Source organism: Littorina saxatilis, linkage group LG2 (assembly GCF_037325665.1).
Source record: "Littorina saxatilis isolate snail1 linkage group LG2, US_GU_Lsax_2.0, whole genome shotgun sequence".
Classification (NCBI taxonomy): Eukaryota; Metazoa; Mollusca; class Gastropoda; order Littorinimorpha; family Littorinidae; genus Littorina; species Littorina saxatilis.
The window spans coordinates 37449340-37473495 of NC_090246.1; the positions used below are offsets into that span (position 1 = coordinate 37449340).

At 41.0% G+C, this 24156-nt stretch overlaps 3 protein-coding genes across 3 annotated transcripts in view; 2 read left to right on the plus strand and 1 right to left on the minus strand.

The window, feature by feature from the left end:
• The window catches only part of LOC138952865 (centromere-associated protein E-like), a 42981-nt gene extending 39257 nt beyond the window's left edge, over positions 1-3724 (plus strand). Inside the window, exon 28 of the mRNA XM_070324609.1 lies at positions 929-3724. Within this exon, the coding sequence (XP_070180710.1) occupies positions 929-1080 (152 nt within the window). The 3' untranslated portion in view covers positions 1081-3724. The remainder of the gene's footprint in view (positions 1-928) is intronic.
• LOC138958921 (26S proteasome non-ATPase regulatory subunit 10-like) lies at positions 3547-8922 on the minus strand. Its single transcript, XM_070330257.1, has 6 exons — positions 8764-8922; positions 7769-7867; positions 7024-7170; positions 6222-6388; positions 5126-5207; positions 3547-4025 (listed from the first exon to the last, which is right to left on the minus strand). Exons 1-6 carry the CDS (start codon positions 8869-8871, stop codon positions 3951-3953), a joined length of 678 nt encoding a protein of 225 aa, XP_070186358.1. The 5' UTR covers positions 8872-8922; the 3' UTR covers positions 3547-3950.
• Positions 8923-9007: 85 nt separating this feature from the next.
• LOC138958913 (mucin-17-like) lies at positions 9008-23505 on the plus strand. The gene is made up of 2 exons (XM_070330248.1): positions 9008-9131; positions 11655-23505. The coding sequence occupies exon 2, from the start codon at positions 11962-11964 to the stop codon at positions 15715-15717; it is 3756 nt and encodes a 1251-aa protein (XP_070186349.1). The 5' UTR covers positions 9008-9131; positions 11655-11961; the 3' UTR covers positions 15718-23505.
• The last annotated feature ends 651 nt before the right edge of the window (positions 23506-24156 follow it).

Below are 24156 nucleotides of genomic sequence, written 5' to 3' on the forward strand. Positions count from 1 at the left end.
TGACGAGTAGGGTCTCCTGTTTACCGAGTTGCTTTTTACGAGAGAGTGTACCTCCTTGATATTCTATCACAACAGATAGAACTTGCCTAACTTAGGCCCCCAAAAAGTTAACCATCGTGTGGAAAGTTCACCATACAGCAGGTAATGTTAACAGACCTGTTTACTCTTACGGAATGGGCGGAAGTTTTACGGATTTAAGATCGTTTTTCCGCTTGTCCGCGCACTGTTTGAAGTCTTCCGCAATTTGGCGCGATTTTGACAAAAAAATATTTGTGATGTTTTTGGTAAAAAGTTGCGATAGTTTTCTCAGTATTAAGACGTCTTTCGTCCATTTCCGGTTAGAACGGTGTCTTCTTCCGGGACTTTGGTTACACGTGTTGCCTGTTGGTGTCCTTTTGCAAAATGCCTCCAAAAAGAAAGGAACAACACCGACACCGCCACGAAACTGACGATGAAGAGCGCAATAGTGCGTGTTGGGCAAAGAAGAAGAGAATCTATTATCAGAAGTGGAAAGAAGATTACTCAAAGAAGTATCCGGACTTGACGGTTTCCAGGAAATTTGGACCAAGCCATTCTTACTGCACGCTGTGTGACAGTCAAATATACAATGACGCTATCATGTTACATGTAATGTAGAATTAAGTTTATAATTTCTTTGCACACAGCAAATTATGAAAAAAAGAGTGTGTTTTATTGCTTTAGAGCGAGTTTGTGGCTTTAAAAAAAATCTTCCTCATGAAGTGGAAAATCTTCCTCATTTTCCTTCAAATCTTCCTCATGGGTCAATGTAAGGGTAAACAGGTCTGTGTTAACAATGTAATGGTAAACTGATTGCTTCTGTCTTTCTGCAGATTATGAGGAAAGTTCACTGGACAGCAGGTAATGTTAACAATGTAATGGTAAACCGATTGCTTCTGTCTTTGTGCAGATTATGAGGCTGGGGGGGACAGTCCAATCAACATTGAGCCTGAGTTTTGGAAGAAAGCCCTGCAGCCTCGGTCCTCTCTTTATAAACCCTCGTCCACTTGTCTGTTAGACAAAACAGCAGTAGCCGGGACTGACCAGTGCAAAACACAATGATGACACTACTCATGCCACTTTGAAAAGAGAGCTGTGCATTTTTAGCCTGACTGTACATATATTGCGTATTGCTCAATTCATGGGTGATACTCATAGTAGGGATACATGGGGGGGGGGGGGGGGGGGGGGGGGGGGATGCCTGTTTAATTTACAGTGGTACCTGCAATGTGAGGCCCATCCTATGAAAGAACACCTCCTATGGAAGGTCATTTTCTGTTGCCCTTTGCCTATTAACTTTACCAATTTATACCTGTTATGAGAGGACTATACGGCTGTCCTCTTCCCACCTACAGCTGACCCAGTTTACAGACACTGACCTGATGGGCGAAGTGGTTAGACGTCAGCCTCCTAATCGGGAGGTCATGAGTTCGAATCCCGGTCGCTGCTCTCGGAGTATAGTGTGGAGAACCCAAATGGGCAAACGAGCTCACACGTCACCAGAATTTCTGGAACACTGAAGAAGACACTGACCTTCTCACCCGAGGCCAATGACCTAGTGTTACCTATGAGGCCGTGTGTGTGTGTGCGCTGGTGTATGTACATACATCATGCTAACCCATATGCACATCAAATGGGAACAAAAATGGGATAACAAACACAACTAAAGACTGAACTGCCCAACAGTTGCCTCCCCTGTGAAAAAAATTATACCTCTTAAACTCCCAATAAAGACCCCTCCTTTTTACGACCGATTTTTCTGAACATTTTCAAGGTCATTAGTGGGAGGTTTTACTGTACCTTCTGCAAAATTGTTTTTTTTAAACTTGCATGCTGAAACATGGACACAATTTTGCAGGCACTCAAACTCTCGAGCACAATTTTCCTTCGAATCATCACCTAACAATGCTCTGTGAGACAGGATACTTCTGATTGGACACACTTTACAACTATAAGGAACTGACTGTTGTATCTTCTCCAATGTATTTTTTTATGTGGACTGTACTAAGATAGAAATGGGCGAGTTACAGAATATGATGAGAGAAGACATAAGAAATATAACTTACATTTTTATTGTATGTACATATGTCACTGTTATTAAATTGATATTTACTTATACTAACTTTTCAACTGAAATTAAATAAATCATAATGCAGGTTTGTGAAGGTTCTGATTTTCTGGAAAAAAAGACTTCAGAGATTTTCTTTTTGCAGAATTTGTTTCTTGAGATAGCATTTAGAGTAGGGGGTGGGGTAGGGAGGGTAGATGTCGGGAAGAAGGGTAGCATGCAATTTTGAGGGAAGGGAGGAGAGGAGAATAAGGTAGACGTTACAGGTGCCTCAAAATTGCATGGAGAAATACACACTCTTTTTTTACAGCAGTTATTTTTCATCCAAGACTGTTGCTTATGAGCGAATCTAGATATAAGATTTATCTATTATACGCGTCATGTCATATAACAACGTTACTAATATCTGCAATGACTGTGTATTTGACATGTGTTGGCACAAATCACCAAATGTTTGAAGGCAATGCGTTGAGCGGTTACTTAAATGTACTGTTTTATGTCTCATTACCCGCTAAAATGGCTGCAAAAACAGCCATTTATAGCTTCTGAGAGGAAAGACCGTTCAGCATGTTGCAACAGCATTGTTAGACAATAAAGGGGACCAAACTGACTATTTTTGAATACAAATTTTCCAATACACGAAAAACTTGTTCCATTTAGCTTTTCCGATTTTGTGTCGCTTTTAATGCGAGAACCTTGCTTTTGTGAATTTGATTTTTGGGGACTTTTTGTGTTGTACATGTAGGTTCCACAGTATAGATACTACCTTGTGTAAAATCAATCTGTTGAATATGGTAGGGAAATGGATGTCCTTTCCAGTCATATAACTCGTTTTACAATAAAAGGCCTCATCACAATGATCTGCGCTCAACGCATCTGCTTAGTTTCTTTATGACATGTAGTATAACATGGCTTTAATTTCTTTCTGTTAGTCTGAACTATTGAGTACGTTCAAAATACAAGGTGAAAGAAAAGGAGTTTTAAATACACTGCATATTCTCTATCTAAAATAATAAAGTTAATTTGATTTGATTTGATTACACTCCTACAACAGGAAGGGTTAAGGTGTGTCTTTGTTTGATGGCATGGTGTGACAACATTTGTATTAAATAACCTTAAGTTTTCATGAAGACTGAAGTATGTTGTAAATCCACGCATTTCGCTTTCTCTCCCTTTTCTATGAATAAGAATATTTTGTCTCATACTCTCAGTGTGTGCATGTTTTGTAATACATTCTCTTGAAGAGTAAGTTTTCTTCTTTTTTTTCTCTCTCCATTTTTTTTCATAATATGCCAGTGTGCGTGTGTTTTGTAACTTATTTAGTTTATCCTACTATTCACATTCAACGCAGGAACATGGCTATTATTTAGAAAAAAATTCAGATCTTTTTATGGTAAATCAGACCAATTTATTGCATTTCACAAGTTTGTTTTTACCCTAAAGAACGCTAAACGCCCTCCCTCCCCCTCCCCTCAAAAAAAAAAATTGCTGTACCCAGATGAATGTGACAAAGTTGTAACCTGGATGTACATGTATTTCTTTTTCTTCAGCGTTTAATAGAGGGATATACATGTATAATAATGGGTATAGGAAAACTCCCAGACACAACTGGTTGTATTTTCAATTCCTTCCTTCACCCTCCAAGCACTGTACTTTATCATGTTGATCCTTACAGCTGTTAACACCTGAGTTTACCCAATATGAATTTAAATACAAACAAAATGTAACACAAAATTCCCTTACTGCTTTACACGTGTGCCTAGAACAAGCTACTCAAAACAAACAAATGTTCACATGTTACTAAAAATATACAACTACTGGAAATGATCATTGCAACAAGACAACACAGGTGTAAAGAAGGTGATCAAGCCACATCCATCCGAGATCGCAGCGCATTTTTCAGCCCCCTTGGTGCCACATCTACAGGAGTCTTCTCTTCCTGAAAAGAGATGATGCAGGCTGATATCATCTAAAACTCTAATATTTAGCAGTAAGTGATGATGCAGGCTAATATAATTATCATCTACAACTCTAATATTTAGCAATAAGTGATGATACAGGATAATATCATCTACAACTCTAATATTTAGCAATAAGTGATGATACAGGATAATATCATCTAAAACTCGATTTAGCAGTAAGAGATGATGCAGGCTAATATCATCTACAACTCGAATATTTAGCAGAAAGTGATGCTGCAGGCATGGTTCATCTGCGGTTTCGACGATTAGCGAAAGTTTAAACAAAATAAAATAATTAAAGCTTTAATTTTGTGTGAATGCTTCAAGAGAAAGCCATATAATAGTGCTAAATAGTCAAAAATAAACATTTCCAGGAAAAAAACCTTTCAGCTCAGTACAATGCCTGTGCTGTCACCAGTATTAGTAATAAAAATAACAATACACCAGTAATAAAAATACTAAACATAAACAATCCTGGAAAGACAGTTTCTAGCAATTTGTTACTTGAGGCTCACCTGCTCCTTATCTTGCTATGACAAAAAAGTTTTTATGAGCCCTTAAATTGCAAATCTGGAATGCTGGAACTAATCTCAAAACAAAAGAAGTGATAAAGAAACCCTTAGCTTTAACCCTTTCGCTCCGTATGATGTCTGAATGCATCACCGTGACCCTACCACTTGAGGCTTGAATGCATCAACCAGGCCAGGCTGAGTGATGCTCTCAAGCATCATAGATTGTTGCCCTCTTTAAAACACAACTGTGCAGTCTACAGCTACATAAATCGTGTCCAAGTGTTTTCTTTCTGTGTACTGATAACCCAACGATAGTTTCCAAACAAGAATAAGAAATAACAAGAGCTATGTTGAACGAAACAGCGCATGTTGTTTTCAGCAGTCTGAGGCTGGAAAATAAACCAGGCCAGGCAGGGTGAGCCGTGAGTCTAATAGCGGCCCTGAAGGGTACGGTCTGCATTAAATCAGTAGTCAAAGGGTTAAAAGCTGATTACATAATGATGTTGCAGGCATGAACTCTTCAATGGTTCTTAATGCTTTACTGAGAAAGTTGAGAGAAAACATACATTGTTTTGGATGTCAAGTCGAGCACCGTGGTTGATCAAGAGATGAGCGATTTCACCGCGGTCATCTTCGCATGCCAAGTGCCTGAAAATTAAATGAGAAACATTGTGAGAGCCTGAATGGAAAAAAACCAAGATAGGTTAATTAATGGAATGTGTACTAAAATAAAATGCTAACCTTGCAAAAGCACCTTGACTTACCGGTCATTAAAGTGGACTGACAAAATAAACAACAGACAAATAATAATGAGAAGATGACCCTTAGCTTCAGTGAGTGTTGCTTCCTCAAAGACGGCAGGAAGCAAATGATTTAGAAAAGGAGGAATGACATGTTAACCTTCGCTGGTGGTCGTGGGTCCATGTGGACCCACAAGGGTGTTTAATTGCAAATATCTCTTAAACTAGTTGGAATTTTTTAATGAGCTTTTAAGAATGCCTCAGGCACCTAAAAAGCTCATATCCTAAAATTTCAGCGAGAAGTGATTAAAAAAAAAAGGTAATATTTAGACTACAAACATCATGGGGCCGTGCGGACCCATGTTTCTCAAAGAAGGAAATGAGAAGCATGGGTCCTGTCGGCCCCACGATGACTTCCGTGTGTAGTCGATAACCCGGACAGGCGAAGGTTAAAAGGCCGATAGGCTGAGGTGCTTGTGAATGTCTGGTGTTGTATTTTATTAAACATTTCCTTTACCCATCTCCATTTTGTATTCCTAATTTGGGAACATAAGTTACATCAGCAGTCAATCTGTTTCGGATTTTTTTGTTAGAGCCATTATAAACATGGGATGATTCCTCCAAAAAACGGCGTATGGCTGCCTAAATGGCGGGGTAAAAAACGGTCATACGCGTAAAATTCCACTCGTGCATAAAACACGAGTGTACGTGGGAGTTTCAGCCCACGAACGCAGAAGAAGAAGAACATGGGATGAAACTGTTCATATGAGAGTCAACGACTAAAAGCTTTCCTGTTCGGACTTTGTCAGAATGCATCATAACTTCACAGTCACAAACACTGCCTATGTGTGCATGCTAACATCCACACAGACAGACAGCATCTACCCTTGGCCCTTTCTTCATCCCTAACACTCACACTTACAATGGAGTGGAACCTGTTGTGTCACGATGGTTGACGTCGCCTATGTACTGCAGAAGGAGTTTGACCATTTTGGAGTTGCCCTTGCATGACGCCCGATGCAATGGTGTGTGACCAAGATGGTCGAAGATCTGAGGGTCAGCACCCTTTTCAAGAAGCATTTCTGCAATCTGAGGAAACGGCAAGTTTATTTTGGACTGAATCCACAATGCCATCTGTCGCTTAGGGACCCATGGCTGAAAGGATGCCAAACAAGGTTGAAAGGGTTTGTTTATTCAATGCTTTTTATTACCTTAGGTGCCAAAAGACTGATTCTGCAAATGCAATGCTACATATTACCATAGGCACCGAAACACTGATTATGCATAGCTCTCACATAATGTTTCTACTCAGAGTACTTACTTATTTGGTTTATTTTGTGTACACCAGAGAACAGCATGGCTAGATTAAAAAAAAAAGAAAAGCAAAACACAACTCCATCTGGATTTGTTTATTGGATGGGGAAGAGTTGCAGCCTTTCAAAACACTGAAGCGAACAATCGTAATATTTGGAGTCAAGAGATAATGACGTCACACTGATTAATGTGCTCCGATGTGCATGTTATACAATAATCGTCAAATATCATGCTCTATTCATTCGATACTATACTTATCGCATCCCACTATTCACTGTAACCCCACGATCACTCGAATACACATGTCAGCGGAAATTGTTTGCTTCTGTGTTTCGAAGGGCGCACACTCTTCCAGAAGCAATTAAATTCCTGGCAAAGTTATGTCCTGAATTCATCAGTTGTGGCCAAACCTCAATCCAGTCCTTAGAGGCAGCGTAATGCAGAGGGCACTGTCCCTTGATGTTGACTGCGTTGACCTGCGCGCCATGACCGAGCAATAGCTTGACAATCTGCATGTGACCTGCTGAGGCTGCGATCATCATTGGGGTCCATTTACTCTGGAAGCGAGAGATCTGGATTTAAATCGATCTTAACACAGATCATTTAAACATCATATGATAAGTAACAGACTCAAAAATATTTCTCTCTAGAAATTAGAACAATGTTTGTTACTATTTCATTGTATAAATCATTAAAAATTAATTCTAATGGCATTTATAGTAGCTGATGCTTAAACGGCTTTTACATCATGAAGGTTTTGTCATTGCAAATGTTCATGCTTTCATGCAAAACAAAGTATGAAAATCTTGGTAACTTAATTCACCTTAGGAATTCCGCTCTGTGTGTGTGTGTGTGCTTAAAGTTAAGCTATTAGTGTGTTCTGTTAAATAATGCACTCAAGATACTTTGATCTTAACCTCAATACAGCTTGGTGAAAATGTAATGCACCTTCTCATTCAATGATTATAATTTATGCCATAGCTGCCAAAACTGCTTTTTTTTAACTTGAATATTAAGATCTCTCTAAGTACTCGTACAAGAAGAAAGTAATCATGCCTGTATTCTATTATGAGAAGCAAGTAATAAAAACAACTGACTTAATCTGTAAATAAATGTGATCGGTCAAAATTTAGATTCTACGATAATTATACCCACCTCATCTCTTGGATCTACATCCACCTGAAGACGCAGTAAGTACTCCACGATATCAAACCGACCACCAGATGCTGCCCAGTGGAGCGGGCATCGTCCACTCTGAAGAGATATATATATTGTTGTTGTTTCTTTGGTGTTTAACGTCGTTTTCAACCACGAAGGTTATATCGCGACGGGGAAAGGGGGAGATGTGATAGAGCCACTTGTCAATTGTTTCTTGTTCACAAAAGCACTAATCAAAAATTTGCTCCAGGGGCTTGCAACGTAGTACAATATATTTTTATTACCTTACTGGGAGAATGCAAGTTTCCAGAACAAAGGACTTAACATTTCTTACATACTGCTTGACTAAAATCTTTACAAAAATTGACTATATTCTATACAAGAAACACTTAACAAGAGTAAAAGGAGAAACAGAATCCGTTAGTCGCCTCTTACGACATGCTGGGGAGGATCGGGTAAATTCTTCCCCCTAACCCGCGGGGGGATATATATATAAACACGTGTCTGGTCTAGGTACAAATACAATGGTCCTCCTCAGGACTAGATTACCTTACGATACGTCCCCCACAAAGGGACTTTGCTCTGTAAATCTCGGTCCCCCTTGAGGAGGGTCTGATGCTCCCAATAGGCTGTCTGTGAAGGGATACTTATTTCTCTCTCTTTCTCTTTTAAGAGATTTTAACAAATCTCGGAAGAAAGTCTCTGCTGACTTTCAATTGTTTCTTTCACAATTTCTGATGTTTTATAAATATATATATATATATATATTGATGTGATGAACTATACATTTTGGTCTGTATACACACACACACACACACACACACACACACACACACACACACACAGAAAAAGAGAGAGAGCTGTAAATAAACAGAGCAGTTGTTGCTGGGCAGACTTTAGAGGGTTTGAAACTGCAATGTCACTGCAAACTGATATATATCGACACAATTTGCACACTCAAGAACATTAAACATCAGTATTTTCTTACAAACCTTGTCCACTTTAGTTGCTATCGATCTGTCTTGATCCACTTTCATCTTAAACTGAGGAAAATTGCCATCATAGACCATTTGGCTAACCTGGTCTTCTGCAGACAACATCGTTTTCTGATTTCGAAAGCTAGTACTATTTCCGGTTGAGGGTCGAATGTCACGGACATTTCGATTGGCTGGCAGTGAAGTTCATGCTCTAATCAACTATTACGTTCTTTACTGGAATTCACCTGCCAAGAAAGGTCAGATAAGTACTCGAGTAAACTCGAAATGGAGGAGAACAGGTTGCTTGGGACTTCGCAAAGTTTTTATGACAACGTGTGCTTCAGCATTATCCGCCACAGACAGGACTTTGCCATCAGAAAGAGGTAAGTCGATGGCCCGGCACATCGGCCTCTGTCTTAGAACAAAGGAAGAAAGAGGGATGGTTGCAGAAGTCAAATAAAGAGAGAGTGCAATCCAAATCTCCAATAGATAAACAATCATGGGGTTGGGATTCTTGGGTGTCTGCGGCTGTGTTGCGTAGGCTCTGATGCACTGCCTCCAAGCGCACTGCCGCTGGGGTTTATTAGAAACCAGTTAGGGCTGTCAAGAAGCTTGTAAACTGATGAAGTGCGCTGAGTGAATGTTGTCGTTGGCATTGTTGATCTTCACAGTGGGAACTGTTTATATTGGCAAGTCTCTCTGCATACGTCTAGATAAAAGCAGGATAGTGTTCATTGCTTGGCCAATTTTATTCGGGAATTCTCTGCAGCTTTTTTCTCTTGAATATTTTTAACTGATCAAGAACTGCTCATGTCATCACATTTCTCAGGCATTCCCGCAGCGACAAAAATAGGCGGTCACAGAAAAATCAATGGCTTTGGTTCCGCAGTGTTACTGTTTATAGGGCTGATGCATTTCTGTTTCCATGGGTAAACAGTAGAATGGGTTGGCATTGAAAACATGTAGACTGATGCAGTTACCACATTTAACTATTATGTAATGCTGCTGCTAATGATGCAAAGTTCACATTCTCAGTTCAAGCCTGTTTAGTGTATTTGTCATAAATGAAATTCTGGCATTTAATTCCAGCCTCTTTTAGAAGAGCTCTGTGTCTTAGTTCCAGACTTGTGCTGTTAGTGTTGTCTGAACTGAAACAGCTACTCACACAAAGATATGAATTACTAACTGAAGCTGAAGTAATTAAACAAAATACAAAGAGATATGATACAAGGCTGTGATTGTCAATGGTACTGTTACTGGTGAGTCATTCATTTATCAAATACAAAATTTAAGCTAATCTTACTATACTGTAGTCAGTGCCGTTTCATATCATCACATCTCATGCCAAGTTATACACGTAAATTACGATTGACCGTGCTTTAAATTAATATGTTGTGTGTGGTGGGTTATTGTAGGAGTTAAAGGGTACTGCTTGTGTTTTCACACTTAGGTACGTTGGTCCATTATAGTTTGAGAGTAAAAGTACCCAGGTTTTGATTAAAGATCAGTTTCAAAATGAATGAATTCGTCACATCTTTTAGTAAGAACTTTTGTGTTTTGAAGAGTTTCTCTGGCAAAATTAGAGTAACTGTTGCTTCATAAGTTTCTTATACATGTATTATTTTGAGCATTTCTGAGAAACCAAACTGTGAATGTGACACTGATTTTTGGTGGAAGCGTCTTATATTTATTTATATATATGAATTGCGACTAATTAACAGTCTGGCACTTGATTGGGCTTAGACATGTGGAGTAGAAATCTTTGTGCTCAATTCTGTGACTGAAATTTTCCCTTGACTGAAGTTGTTAATGTTATGAAAAGTGAGGGAACAAATTTAAAACAGCCAGAAACTAAGAGAAAGAACTAAAGTTGTTTTTAAATTTAGTAAGTGAAACCAGGGTTTATCTCATGTCTGATTGATCTAAATTGTTCATGCTTGAAAATGAAATGCAAGTATCTGATGTTCAGTTTGAAGAATTTGTCTCCAGAGTCAGAGAGACAGAGAAAGAAAGTAGGGACAGGAAATGGTGGTAGGAAGGATAAATTAGGATGTGTAATGATGCTGACCTTTATTGCAAGACTAGTTACTTTGATAGGGCCATTTATCTACTTAGGTTTGACATTACAGCTGTGTCGTTGGCAACATTTTTTCATTTACTTTTTTTTTATTCAGTGGCATTAGCATTCATCTTTTTGTTTTATGGTGTTTCATTCAGTGTATTTTCTTTGTTGTTTGGGCGTACAACTAGAATGCAAGAGCACTGTCATTTCTGTATTGGAAAGAACTATTAGGATCTTTATACATGTTTTCATGTATGTATGGCAATTTGTGTTAATTAGGATTAAGGATGTATCATAAATTATATAGTCTTATTATTTATATGCCTCACACAAATACTGTTGGTGATTTGGGTTTTTCTTGGTTTACACTTACAGTTACACCTGCACCCTTTTCATTCTAATAATTGCTATAACTTTACATTGATTTTTAATGTCCTTCGAGTGATGGAGAAAAGTTAGCTTCAGCAGCAAATAATTTATGTGTTTGACTCTTTTCATGTATGTGTATGTTTGAGTGTGCATCATTTGAGTGGATGCCTTTTTAACCACAACATCGGGATGAAATTTCCAACCTTTGGTAATAACATATTCTGTAAAATGTCATTGTAGAAAAAAAGAGAATTGTTTTTTTTAAGATCTATATCTTCCAGGGCCTTCCTTATGTGATGACATAGTTTATTTGTGGAATGTGGTTTTTTTTTCCATTCATCATTGATCAAAAACAAGAGACATTGTAGATGTTTTACTTTTATCGTTCAGTTTGAAATTTTTGTCTTCAGTCAAGATTGTGGTTCGTTTATAGAATTTTTACGTTGCTATAATGTCACGTTGCTGTGTGTTGCAGATGATGTTACTGACCATGTCTCACCTGTTCACTGTGAAGATACAAGTTTCCAAACAAACTTCACCTGTGTATGTCCTTTGATTGAACACATCTGCTTTTAATCAGCTGATCTTCTGACAATGCACCGTGCTGAAGATGGATCCCCAATGTCTCTGATCTCCTTCATATCGCTTTAGTTTTGTGGATTGCTCTAGTAAGAGCAACAAAGTGAAGAACTCATGTTTTATGAAATGAAAGACGAACCGGACTAAATTACTACAACCATGAGACTGCCAGGTGCCACAGCCATCTGGTAGAGACGCTCACAATGCGCCAGCTACGGTGGGGTCTGAAAGCCGAGTTTCCCAACACGAAGGTGTTCATCCTGGGCATCATCCTAACCCTGCTGGGCTCCTCCTGCGTCGTCATCTCTGTTGTGGGCATCGTCCAGCTGGCATGGGGCTACTACGTAGGCACCGGCATGTGGGGCGGCGTGGTGGTCACCGTCTCGGGCCTAGCGGCCATGTATGCGGCCAGAGCTCACACGGCTGTCAGCGCCAGGCTCTACTTCCTTCTGGCTGTGATGGCGTGTCTGGTCTCCTTTGCCATGCTTGTGTTGTCGGCCGGAGGTCTTACGTACAAGAGTAACTTCTACCAGTCTGTGAGGTTCGACAGCGACAAGCACAAAGTGACCCTGTTTCTCCATGGTTCGGTGCTGGGTGTGGCTGTTCTCTCCCTGGCCTGCAACGTTCTGTCCGTGATTGTGTGCTGCAAGTTTATGAAGAGGGAGAAGGATAGAGGTGAGGAAAGTTTCAAGTTGAGAAGGCAACGGCGCAGGTTCGAGTCAGACCCCAACGGGGTGTACCGAACAGGCTCCTTGAGAGGTGGGACTGGGACAGGGCCGGTGAGGTCAAGCACTAGCAGTAGAACACCGTTGTTTGGCTCGGACAGGTCTCACAAACACTCACGCCAAACTAGCGGTAGCGACTTTAACACAAGCCTGAAGATTCCAAGTGACAGGGCTTCACATCGACGTGATTCTGACAGGTCCAGGGGAAGTTCAAGGTCACGGCAGTCCCATCACCGTCAGTCATCTTCCATTTCGCAACAAAGTCGACACAGCAGTGCTATGGAGGCAGAGGTGACAACCGTTCTTCTCAGGGACAACCAGGCCAACTCTCTCAGTCGCCGCAGAGAGGACTTGTCTTCCCGTTGTCCCACAGACAACGTTAGAGATTCTATGACAGACAACGTTTCAGTGCAGCTGGTGTTTGATCCAGATGAGGAGCCTCCGCCACCGTATGAAGAAACCCCATCTGCAAACGTGCCTGCTGAATGTGATGCAGATGAGCCTGACACAGAAACAGTAGATGGGAGCAGTAACATTGTTATACCCAATTCCCTCCCCCTGAATATTCCTGTCACTCGCATAGGTGGCGCTGTAGAGTGCCAGACCCAATCCCTCCAACGCCAGCCCCCGCCCTCTGGCTCCGCTCGTGCACGTCCGTCCCCGCAGAGAAGGGTGGAGAGCATTGGTCATGGTGCCATGCACAGAAATAGCTCTGCTTCAAACAGCCCCGATGTGAATAACTCCAGCCAGAGAGACAATCGTATCCAGTTAGTGCGGGTGTCAGAAAGGAGGTCTGGGACGCATGGCTCACCAGCCCGTCGGCCAGCTCCACAGCAGGCAGAATCATCTCAGCCCCGCCACCCTCTTGAGGACCGTACAGGATCACCTGAAATCTGTGCCTTGACAGGAGCCAGAATGACCCCTGTGGCAGCTATGCAGCCCGACACTGTGTCAGGTAACAATGGATCAGTAATCGCCTCTCAGGTTGCACAGGTGCAGCATTCTCCCGACTCTAGTGACACCAGTCTTCCTGGTGTCAATGTCCCCGCCCCTCAGACTCCTGTCACGTCTTCACACTCACAGCCCACTGTCACTCAGCCCCTCAGCTCAAACTCTCCAAGTGCCTTACCTGCTGGGATCCGCTCCCCAAACTCTGCCTTTAGACCTGTGGGCAGACGAATGGTGCCTGTGTCTCACTCTCATGGCTCTCCTGCTCACTCCTCCGTCCCTCTGCACAACTTCTTCTCCCCCATCTCGTCTCCAGGATCCGCCCATCACGTTATTTACTCTCCAGTCGCCTCGCCCAGCTCTCCTCGCCATGGCAACCACCTGGCGTGTTCCTCGGAATCGCTGGGCAGAGGGGCCTCAGGTCAGCACATGTCCTGGAAGAAGATCCCTCTGCCCACATCACACAACAATCACTCCAACAGGACTTCGTCTATGCCCACGAAAGAGGTGACCTCCAAGAACATCCCTGGGCCAGCAGTTCCAGCTGGTCAGGTTCCAGACAGGGCCCAGGAACCTCAGTCTCAGTCACTGCCCAGACAGAGCTCAAGGGATGGGAACAAAGCACCTTCTGCCTTCAATCCCAAAACTCCAGAAAAGGCCAGGAGCCGCTTTGCTCCTGTTCCTGCAAAGACTAGCCCTCCCCGAGATCCCAGGACTCAGTTTGCCACTGTGCCTAGTGTGAGACGGTCACAGGAAGGTGCTGCTATCCCACTGTCAGGCCAACAGTTGGCACCCAGACACAACAGTGTAGACAGTGTTGATAGTCGTTCTTCTGCTGTGGTGAATCGCTCAGCTTTTGTGGGAAACAGGTCTGGTGCTTTGGGAAACCATTCTACAGCGGTAGGGGTTCATCCTCCTCCAGCAGCCAACAACAAACCTGCTCCCGCAAGCAGCCGTTTTAATGCCGTGAGCAAACCATCTCCTGTCGGTGGCAGTCCTAAAGCAGCGTCAAAGGCACAGGCCAGCTCCACACAGTTGGACCCTGGTCGTCGGTCGGCCGGTTGCCAGGCAACAGAAGAAGATGGTGGAATTTCAAGCAGCATGGACAGAACCCATAAGTGGGTGCTGGGAACTCTGCCTTCTGGGACCCGGTTTCAGGGTGTCACAAAAAACATGGCAAACATTCATGCAACATCAGGAGCAGGGACCAGAACTTCAACAGTTGCAAGACATGGGGGAAGAACTCATGGAATGTGGGACCGCCCCAACAAAGCGTCGGGCCCTGTACCTATGTCATCGTCAGCCGTGTCATCTCAGCCTGTGGTGCCTCAGCCAATCAGGCCAGTGCCTGGTGGTATGCCGTCAACGACCATCATGTCGTCCCAGCCTCTTATGCCGCAGCCTGTGAGACCTGTGCCCTGTGCTGTCTCATCTTGTCAGCCAGTTGTTCCTCAACCCATTAAAGCTATGCCTGCTAACAGTAACATGTCTTCACCTCAACTCTCAAAGCTTGGGTCTGACAGGTCTTCATTTTCGCAGCCAATGAAGTCTGTACCAGCTGGTCTGTCATCACTGGCCATCACCTCATTCGCGCCTGTTACTCCTCAACCCACTGGACCGAAGCCATCCATTGCCTATTCGGTTTCTTCTCACGCATTTAAACCTCCAGTCAGTATGTCATCATCTCAACCAAGCACCTCATCCAAACCCATTGCCCCTCAGCCCATCAGACCTAAACCTTCAGACCCATCTTCCCACCCACCTATCAAACCTACAGTCATTGAATTTTCATCCCTGTCCATCAACACCTCGCAGCCTAGCGCACTTCAGCCGTTCAACCCTACAGCAGCCGCTCTGTCCTCTCCCGGTCAGAAGGGGCCCAGTTCTTTTTCACGTCTGCCTCGCTACCAGCCTGTGCCGCAGCCTCGATCTAAAGAACAGGCACCACAACCCCTGCCTCGCAAGCAGCTGCAGCAACCACAGGCACACAAAGAGCAACAGCAGTCTGGAAGGCAGCAAGAGCAGCCAGCAGTTCAGCAACTGCAGCAGGCACAGCAGCTGCAGCAGGCTCAGCAGCTGCAGATGGAACAGTTGCAGCAGCAGTTTGCACAGCAGCAGATAGTGGAGCAGCAGCCTCAGGTTTTCAGGCGAGATCGGCAATCACAGCGACTGCAGCAGCAACCACCACCGCCACCACGACAGCAACCACCACCACCGCCACTGGATGACAACTTGCAACTAGATCACGACCAACAGGGCAAGCCTCTCTTCTCCTTACTGCTTTAACTCAGACTAGTGTGTGGTGTTTTCAAGGTTGGTCGTTGAGTATCGGTATCCGTAAACAGGTTAGAGAAACAGACTAAGATTATAAGAACAAGTAAATGTACTGCGCACTGTCCAGTCATGGTAACTGCATGCAGAGAAAAGTCAGTTTTGCACAAACAGGTGTACTGTAAACCTGCAGCTTTGTGTTCAGAGTTGGCATTTCCATGGCAGAGTGAAAGATGATCAAGGGATGCATTTACACAGAATATGCATTTGTTATACATTGTATTTCTGTTTTATAAGAATATATATATATCCTGCAGTAGAAGTGGCTTAGAATTGATTACATAGAAATTTTTGTATAATTGCATGCTTCTTTTTCCAATCATGATAGAAGAATTTCTTGCTGCAAGCATTTCTAATCAGGATGAGTTTCAGGATTCTTAGTCATTTTGTTTTCGTTTAGTTTTTTCTTTACTTTTTGTTAAAAAGTTGGCTCTGTACAAATCTGAGGGAAAAGTAGGATTGCTATATATATATAGAAAAGCTGCCATTTACAGGATTCTGAGGAAAGTGGGAGTAACTTAATTGCAGCGCTAACACTTCCATGGGAGATTTTTTGTATATATGCAGTTTATTGAACATCATGAATAAAAACGGAACACAGAACTTGCCTATACATTTTGCAACATGCAGTTTTTTGAGCTGCAAGCACTGCTGTGCAGAGCCCACTCTTTAGCTGGACTGGCCTCGCAGCGTGACCCGGTCAATCTCACGCCTGGCACACGGGGGTGTTCGGACACCGAGGAGAATCTGCACACAAAGTTGACTCTGAGAAATAAATCTCTCGCCGAACGTGGGGACGAACTCACGCTGACAGCGGCCAACTGGATACAAATCCAGCACGCTACCGACTGAGCTACATCCCCGCCCAGAATTGTAGTAACTGTTTAGGAACTGTGTATCAACACGCTGGAATGCAGGCGTTAGATCGACGTTACAGGAAGCGACTGAAGCTAACAGTCTGAGCAGAATGCGGATATGTGCCGAATGAGAGCAGATGCAATGTAGTGACTGTGTGTACGTATATATCCGTACCTGGTCAGATAGAGCCATATGAGTGGGTACGGATATATCCGTACCTGGGAGACAATGAGTTAATGAATGTATCATGGCCCTTCGTGGTCGGCTGGGCGTTAAGCAAACAAACAAACAAACAAAAAATGAATGTATCTGATATAAATTTGTACAATTACATAAACTATGTGATGCAAAAACATAGTGAATTTTCTACTGGTAAAGAAACCACAAATTGTGCAATACATTATTTTATGCAGTAAGCCCTGCCACTACATGTTTTTCTAATCTTGCATTTTGTTAAAATGATTGACTTTTGATGTATAGACTATTACAAGTTTATCATGTATTTGATGTCAAACATGTATACATGGTTGTGTATCAAACTGACAAGAGATGGATAGCAGGATTATGATTGCTTGCCATTTTTTACCTTTGTATTTTCTAATTTCTACCTAAATCATGAGTCTTTGATTTACATAGGACTTCTTTAATTTTAAGGGCAAGGGGTTTATGATCATGTTTTTTGAAAGAGGTGATGTTAAGACAGATAAAGATGATTTGATACTGGAGTAATAATAATAATAATAATGCAAACTTTTATAGCGCTGTACTGTTATGATTTTATGTCATGATACATTTTTTTGCCGTATGTTGTAACTAAACATCCTAGGGATTTTAAAAGCATTTAGTTGATTAAATTTCAAAGTAATTGCTTACATAAAAATTAGAACTCCCTACGCATTTTGTTTGAGGAATTGAAATAGCAGCTTTGGGTGAACAAGAAACAATTGACTCCCCCTTTTCCCCGTCGCGATATAACCTTCGTGGTTGAAAACGACGTTAAACACCAAATAAAGAAAGAAAGAAAGAAGCTTTGGGTGTAACATTTCTAGTACATATGCAGTGCTTTTCTGTTCCTTATGCATACATATATATGATAGATGATGTTTGGAAGAAACTGTATCAGTGTTTTTGTGGACTGTGGAAGAGTTCTGCCCCTTGAAAGCATTGAGACAAAACATTGCCTCGGTTCAGTGGAGGCTAGCGATCATGGGATCACCGTGAAAACTGAGCTCCAATGTGCATTATCTGTGTTTGGCATACATGGCTGGCTGCCCATGTGTGTGGGCAAGCTGTCATGGCAGTACTGAATGGGAGAGCTCCAATGTACATGAGTTGAAGAAAAGAGTGTCACAGCTCCTTTTTCACTGTGATGCCCATGATTGCTCTCCTTCATTGAACATTGTAGCAATGTTTTGACTCAGTGTTTCCAAGGGGGGCAACTCTTACAGTTACACAGCCTGTAAAATCCCTTACAGAGATAAATTATATCAGAAAAAAGGTGTGTTTGTCCCGCTTCCATTTGCAAGTTCATTGCCCATGAGTATAACATTTATCTCCCTTGACCCACACATGTGAATGTCTGAACTATGCAATTTTGTACGGTGTAGCCTACTGCTGCAAAATGTTGTCACTTTAACAGTGTTATCCTCAGCTAAGAATAGGATGCATGCACACGTGTGACAAGTGTTAATGTAGCTGGTATGTAAAATGTTCTGTGTTTGTTGTGATCATGCACACAATTCATTAGTGCACAAAAAGAGTGGAACATATGCACACACACATTTATGTATCTAATACATATGCATATCTATATATATATACGACTAGTGTCTGTGTGTCTGTGTGTCTGTTCGTGATGCACGGCCAAAGTTGTCAGTCGATCTTTTTCAAATTTGGAGACCGTATTCAGCTACACCCCGGACACAACCTCATCGATGAGATATTTCAACACGTGCTCTCAGCGCGCTGCGCTGAACCGATTTTGGTTTTTCTGTAGATCCACTATATCCATTCCCAGTAACTCTTCCTTATCTTCTCCAGTGTTTTGTTTTGCGCGTTTATCTCCCTTCCTTCGTGTGGCGTCAATCCATATTCCCGTTACTACGTTACTATTTTTAGAAGGTCACTGCACGTTACTATTTTTAGATCTCCCTTCCTTCGTGTGGCGTCAATCCATATTCCCGTTACTACGTTACTATTTTAAGAAGGTCACTGCACGTTACTATTTTTAGATCTCCCTTCCTTCGTGCGCCGGCGTACACCCGGCAAAGCCGGGTCCCAGGCGCAGCCTGGTATTCGGCTCTACTTCTTCCCGACGAAGCCGGTACCCGGCGAAGCGGGTAATCATCTAGTATATATATTATATATGCAAATTCTGGTAGGCATGAGAATATAGCACCCATCAATTGAGATTATTTACTTTTTTAAGGTGCTTTTGGTTGTACAATTATTTGGTCTCATTTTGTTGTGTATGTGTCTCCACAACGAAACATTTGGGTTTAGTTTTTCATTTGTTTTTGTGATATAGACCAGAGGTAACTTAGCGATTGTCATTATTATTAATTTTTAAAGATAGAACATATTCTTGGTGGTGTCAGTATGCTGTACCCTTGCTTTTTGCCATATAGGTGTATTGATAATTAGGTCAGCTGTAAATAGATGATATGTTCTGACCAGGATCTAAAACTTATTTATTGTCATATTGTTGCTGACTGTCTTACTGAAATGGGATAAGCTTGTGTGCAATGTGTAAGGGCCATGTTTGTAATTCTGGGAGGTTCATGCGGACAATACAGAGTGCTACATGTACATTAGCACAAACAGAATTTTTATTTCTCACAGGTTGTCATAAGCCTGAGTGATGATGCTTTGGCCAGTAACTGAATCTGTGTATGTGTATCTTGTGTGAGCAGGCAAAGTGAGTTTTAGCAGTGATGTCCTTTGATGTTTATACACGATCTTTTTCAATATTGTGGCGTTGCAACTCATTAATTAACTTTCATACATACATTCTGTACAGTTCTGTAAAATTTCTTGTCATACATTTGATGCTTTCTGCTCCCTTCCTCCGACTCCCATCCCACCGTCTGGTTTGTGAAAATAACAATGATTTTTGTGCCATTTTCTTGAAGATCATGATTGATTTTTTAGACTTTCTTTCTTTCTTTATTTGGTGTTTAACGTCGTTTTCAACCACGGAGGTTATATCGCGACGAGATTTTTTAGACTTTCACTGTAATGACTTGTATGTCCTTGTGTAATTGAATACCTGAATGCAAGGATGAAAGAGAAAACAAGTCCTATTGATCCCCCCCGCGGGTTAGGGGGAAGAATTTACCCGATGCTCCCCAACCCCCCGCAGGTTAGAGGGAAGAATTTACCTGATGCTCCCCAACCCCCCGCGGGTTAGGGGGAAGAATTTACCCGATGCTCCCCAACCCCCCGCGGGTTAGGGGGAAGAATTTACCCGATGCTCCCCAGCATGTCGTAAGAGGCGACTAACGGATTCTGTTTCTCCTTTTGCCCTTGTTGAGTGTTTCTTGTATAGAATATAGTTAATGTTTGTAAAGATTTTAGTCAAGCAGTATGTAAGAAATGTTAAGTCCTTTGTACTGGAAACTTGCATTCTCCCAGTAAGGTAATATATTGTACTACGTTGCAAGCCCCTGGAGCAATTTTTTTATTTGTGCTTTTGTGAACAAGAAACAATTAACAAGTGGCTCTATCCCATCTCCACTCCTTTCCCCGTCGCGATATAACCTTCGTGGTTGAAAACGACGTTAAACACCAAATAAAGAAAGAAGTCCTATTGATGTGAAGGTGAATGCTTTCCATGCCATTGATATGTCAAATGACTGCACAGAGTGCCCTTATTTGTACATTTGAATACCTTTGAGGTGTAATATGTCATCTTTGGTTTGTGTGTCAGATGTATAATATTTTCAGTGAAGACGATTTGAGTGAAGAATCTAATCAAAATAATCACGATGACCGAATTCACCAAAGTGCCTTGTTTTGTGCTGAGGCTGATGAAGAAATTGTGATTGTGAAGTTTTCTTTCCTTCAAAGGCAAGGACAAAGGGTGTAAATGAATACCCTTTTTGTGTGTGTTCAACAAAGTTTGTGTTGTTTGTATTATTCAGTTATAGAAGCTTCAGTAGTTTTTATAGAACAAAGTAAATAGGGTATGAGAAAAGTGCACAGTTTCTGTTAGCTATCTGGAAAAAATAAAATACTGAATGTGACACAAAGGTGAAACTGCAAGAAGGCTTCTGTTTGAATAAGAACAGATCTTTCTCAAAAGAGAGAGAGTTTGTGCTCATTGTATGGACATTTGTGAACAGATGATAGAATTTAACATCTTGCAAATTCATCCTTTATTTTAGCCGACTGGTGTCTAGATTCTGATTTTTTTCTACTCCGTATATTGTATGTCCATATTTGTTGGACTGCAGACCATGTTATTTTTGGTTTATGTCTCCTCTGGCTCTGAGTAAATCCTTTTGGGTTTTTGACACCCCCCAAGTTTAAATGAGTAGACACATTTTGGTGTAGAGGGAAAAGAGACAGGGAAGTGAAAAATTCTAACAACTCATGTATATGTGTGATCAAACATTGACATTGTTACTGAAGCTACTTATAAACTAGATAAGATTAATTTGTGGTTGTACATGTACTTATGTAACTTCTGTGAGAGAAAGCTGTTGAGTCAATGGTGGTTAAAATGAAGCAATGTGTGTTGTGAGAGGTTACACTTGTGACTTAGACTGTACAAGATAGCACCTGACATCAGGGGAAAGAGAAGAATCTACATGTGTAACGTTTTAGATTGTTAAGCTAGCTAGTTCAGCCTTTTTATTTATTTTAATTTTTTTTTTTTTTTTTTTCACAGGAAACAAGATCACATTTAGTTGAACAAAAACATGCACTAAATGTGATCTTGTTTCCTATTGTCAGGTGTCATTGGTCATGTCTGGTTGCAGTTTTATCCTCTCTACTGTAATGTGTGGACCAGGTTCATATTTCCATGTATATAGCTGTGGATGATAAAGGGTCAAGTGCTTTATTTCTTTTCATATTGTTAAAATGTTCTTGCGTTTCCTTTTTTTCAAGACATTTTTTCAGGTGTATTTAATTTATTTATTATTTTCTCAGAAGTTTGACATGACCAGTATTGTCTCCTGCCCTACGTTTTGTATGTGTTCATTTACTTTCGCATATGAAAGTATGAAAGGCTGATTTTTTTCCTTGCTTTAGATATTTTTGCAATACATTGTACTGAAAAAAAGGAAGATTCCATTTGTTAAATGTATTAACAGAAAAATGTATAGGTTGAGGTTGAGATGAACAGTTTTACAAGTACATTGGTACCTCCCTTTTACGGGTCCCTCAATATTATGACCGACTTTACTGTGGCGGATTTTTTCTCCTTCTATTTCTTAGTATTTCTCACCTCTATATTATGTCCCCCTTTCTGTTACGACATACGACCGACCATAAGTGGACTCTAACGACTTTTCCCAAAGTTATCATGAGTTTGATTTACTTAACTTTTATCTCCTACATTATACGCAAAGTATTGAATTGCTGTGTCCCTTCCCTCATATTTTCACCCATGTCATTCTTACTCATTATTAAATATGTATACTATTTGAATAGCTTAGCAATTTGAATTACAGTGGTTTGTATTTGTGTAAAGCAGTGATAAAAAAGTGTTGTGCTCAGTAACTATTTTTATAAACTATAACAATTTCTCTGTCCATCTTACTGTTTCAACCCATGTGAATTTGACATTTTTAAAGTTAATTTTAAACATCTGAAATGGCACTGTTTTTAATTTTTTTGCTAGAGGCAGCTTTCAAAATGTTCTCTCCTTATTGCCTTCAAATTCATGCCCTTGATGTTGAAATGCATATGATGCACTTGCACACATTTTTTTCTTACTGTTTGGTGCAGGCATGTATTTGTCATTGAAATTTGATATACTTTTTACACAGGAAGATCTGTCCTTGTCTCAGTTACCGGTTGGATTCTCCTAAAGTTTATGTATTTTACATAAGTCAAATCTGGTGAATATTTTTCCTGTCGAAATTCTTTTTGTATTTGCATAAGTGACGGTGAAATAGTCTGCTGCTTTCTTAGTAAAAAAATGATAAAATGCAAAATGAATACATTTTTTTACCTCTCTGAATTACGATGATGATATAAACATTGATTACTCTAACATTGATTACTCCAAGACAGTCTTTCTGTGTCCAACATTTTTTGTGTGGTATATTTTAGAAGAAGAGGAAGAATGACCTTGCAGAAGAACATACATTTTAATGGGTCCGGTTGTTTCAATAGCGCATGAATGGTGTAATACTTTATTTATTAGCAGAAATTTTCTTGCCTACTTTTTGGTTCTTTGCATTGGATGATTTTAAAACTATGCATTTATTATAATGGCCATTTTGAAATGAGGTATGTTTTTCCCCATTTACAGTTAAAGCATTGTGTGTTTGTAATTTGCTGCACAAACTGGAAATGAGACTGTCAAGTTGAAGCAATTTAGGTTTCTGTGAATGTTTGCCAGCATCTTCTTAAGGGTATGCAAGATTGACTTGAGCCACTGGTATTTCCTGATGGTCATTGCAGCTAATGACCTTGCTTTTTTCTTTTTTCTTTTAAAATTTGCAGTGCAATTATTTTTGCAAGGTGAATGTTTTGCATTTGGCTTGGGGTAGATTTCTGACTGCATTACGATTTAATCTAGTGTGTAGTATTTTCTAGTTCTTTTACAAACAACTGTAAATCCTATTTTGATCCAGTTTGGGTGACTTGTATGATGTATTGCTAGTAGACCTATGCCTGTTTCATCACAGTAAAACTGTAGAATTTGCAGAACAGTTTTGTTTTAGATTTCAAGAGAGAGAGAGAGAGAGAGAGAGAGAGAGAGAGAGAGAGAGAGAGAGAGAGAGAGAGAGAGAGAGAGAGAGAGAGGTACATAATCCAATCAAAACTTTATTTTTTCAACACGCTTGTCCGTACAAAGAGTGTATTGCTTGCTATCGGTCTAAAACTTCATGCTTGGAAGGGAAAATTCTGCCAGGAAGCCATCGTTAAACAGAATAAATGCGACCAGGGGACGTAACTACACCCAGTTCTTTCTAATTTGCCAAGAACTGCATTATCTCCCTTATACAGCTCCTGATTTGTAATCGTCAACAATACTCTACAGTCTCTGATTCAGACTAGACCGATTCCCGTAACCAATGGTCAGCACACTTAAACAATTATGGTTTTGTTCTTGTGTGTAAAATCCACAGCCTATAGTGAAACAGACAAGATAGACGCACGCACTGCATCGTGATACAGGAAATACTGACAAGAAATCACTTGACGACGCCTTCTTTCAAGGTCCACCCCTCGACCGCGTGTCCTCCCTTTCCCTTTGGGCCCTGATTTCTCACAAGTTTTGGTTCATAACCTCTGTTAATGCTCCCCCCCCCCCCCCCCCCCCAGCGTCATTCTCCTACAAACCTGACTGATTTTCTT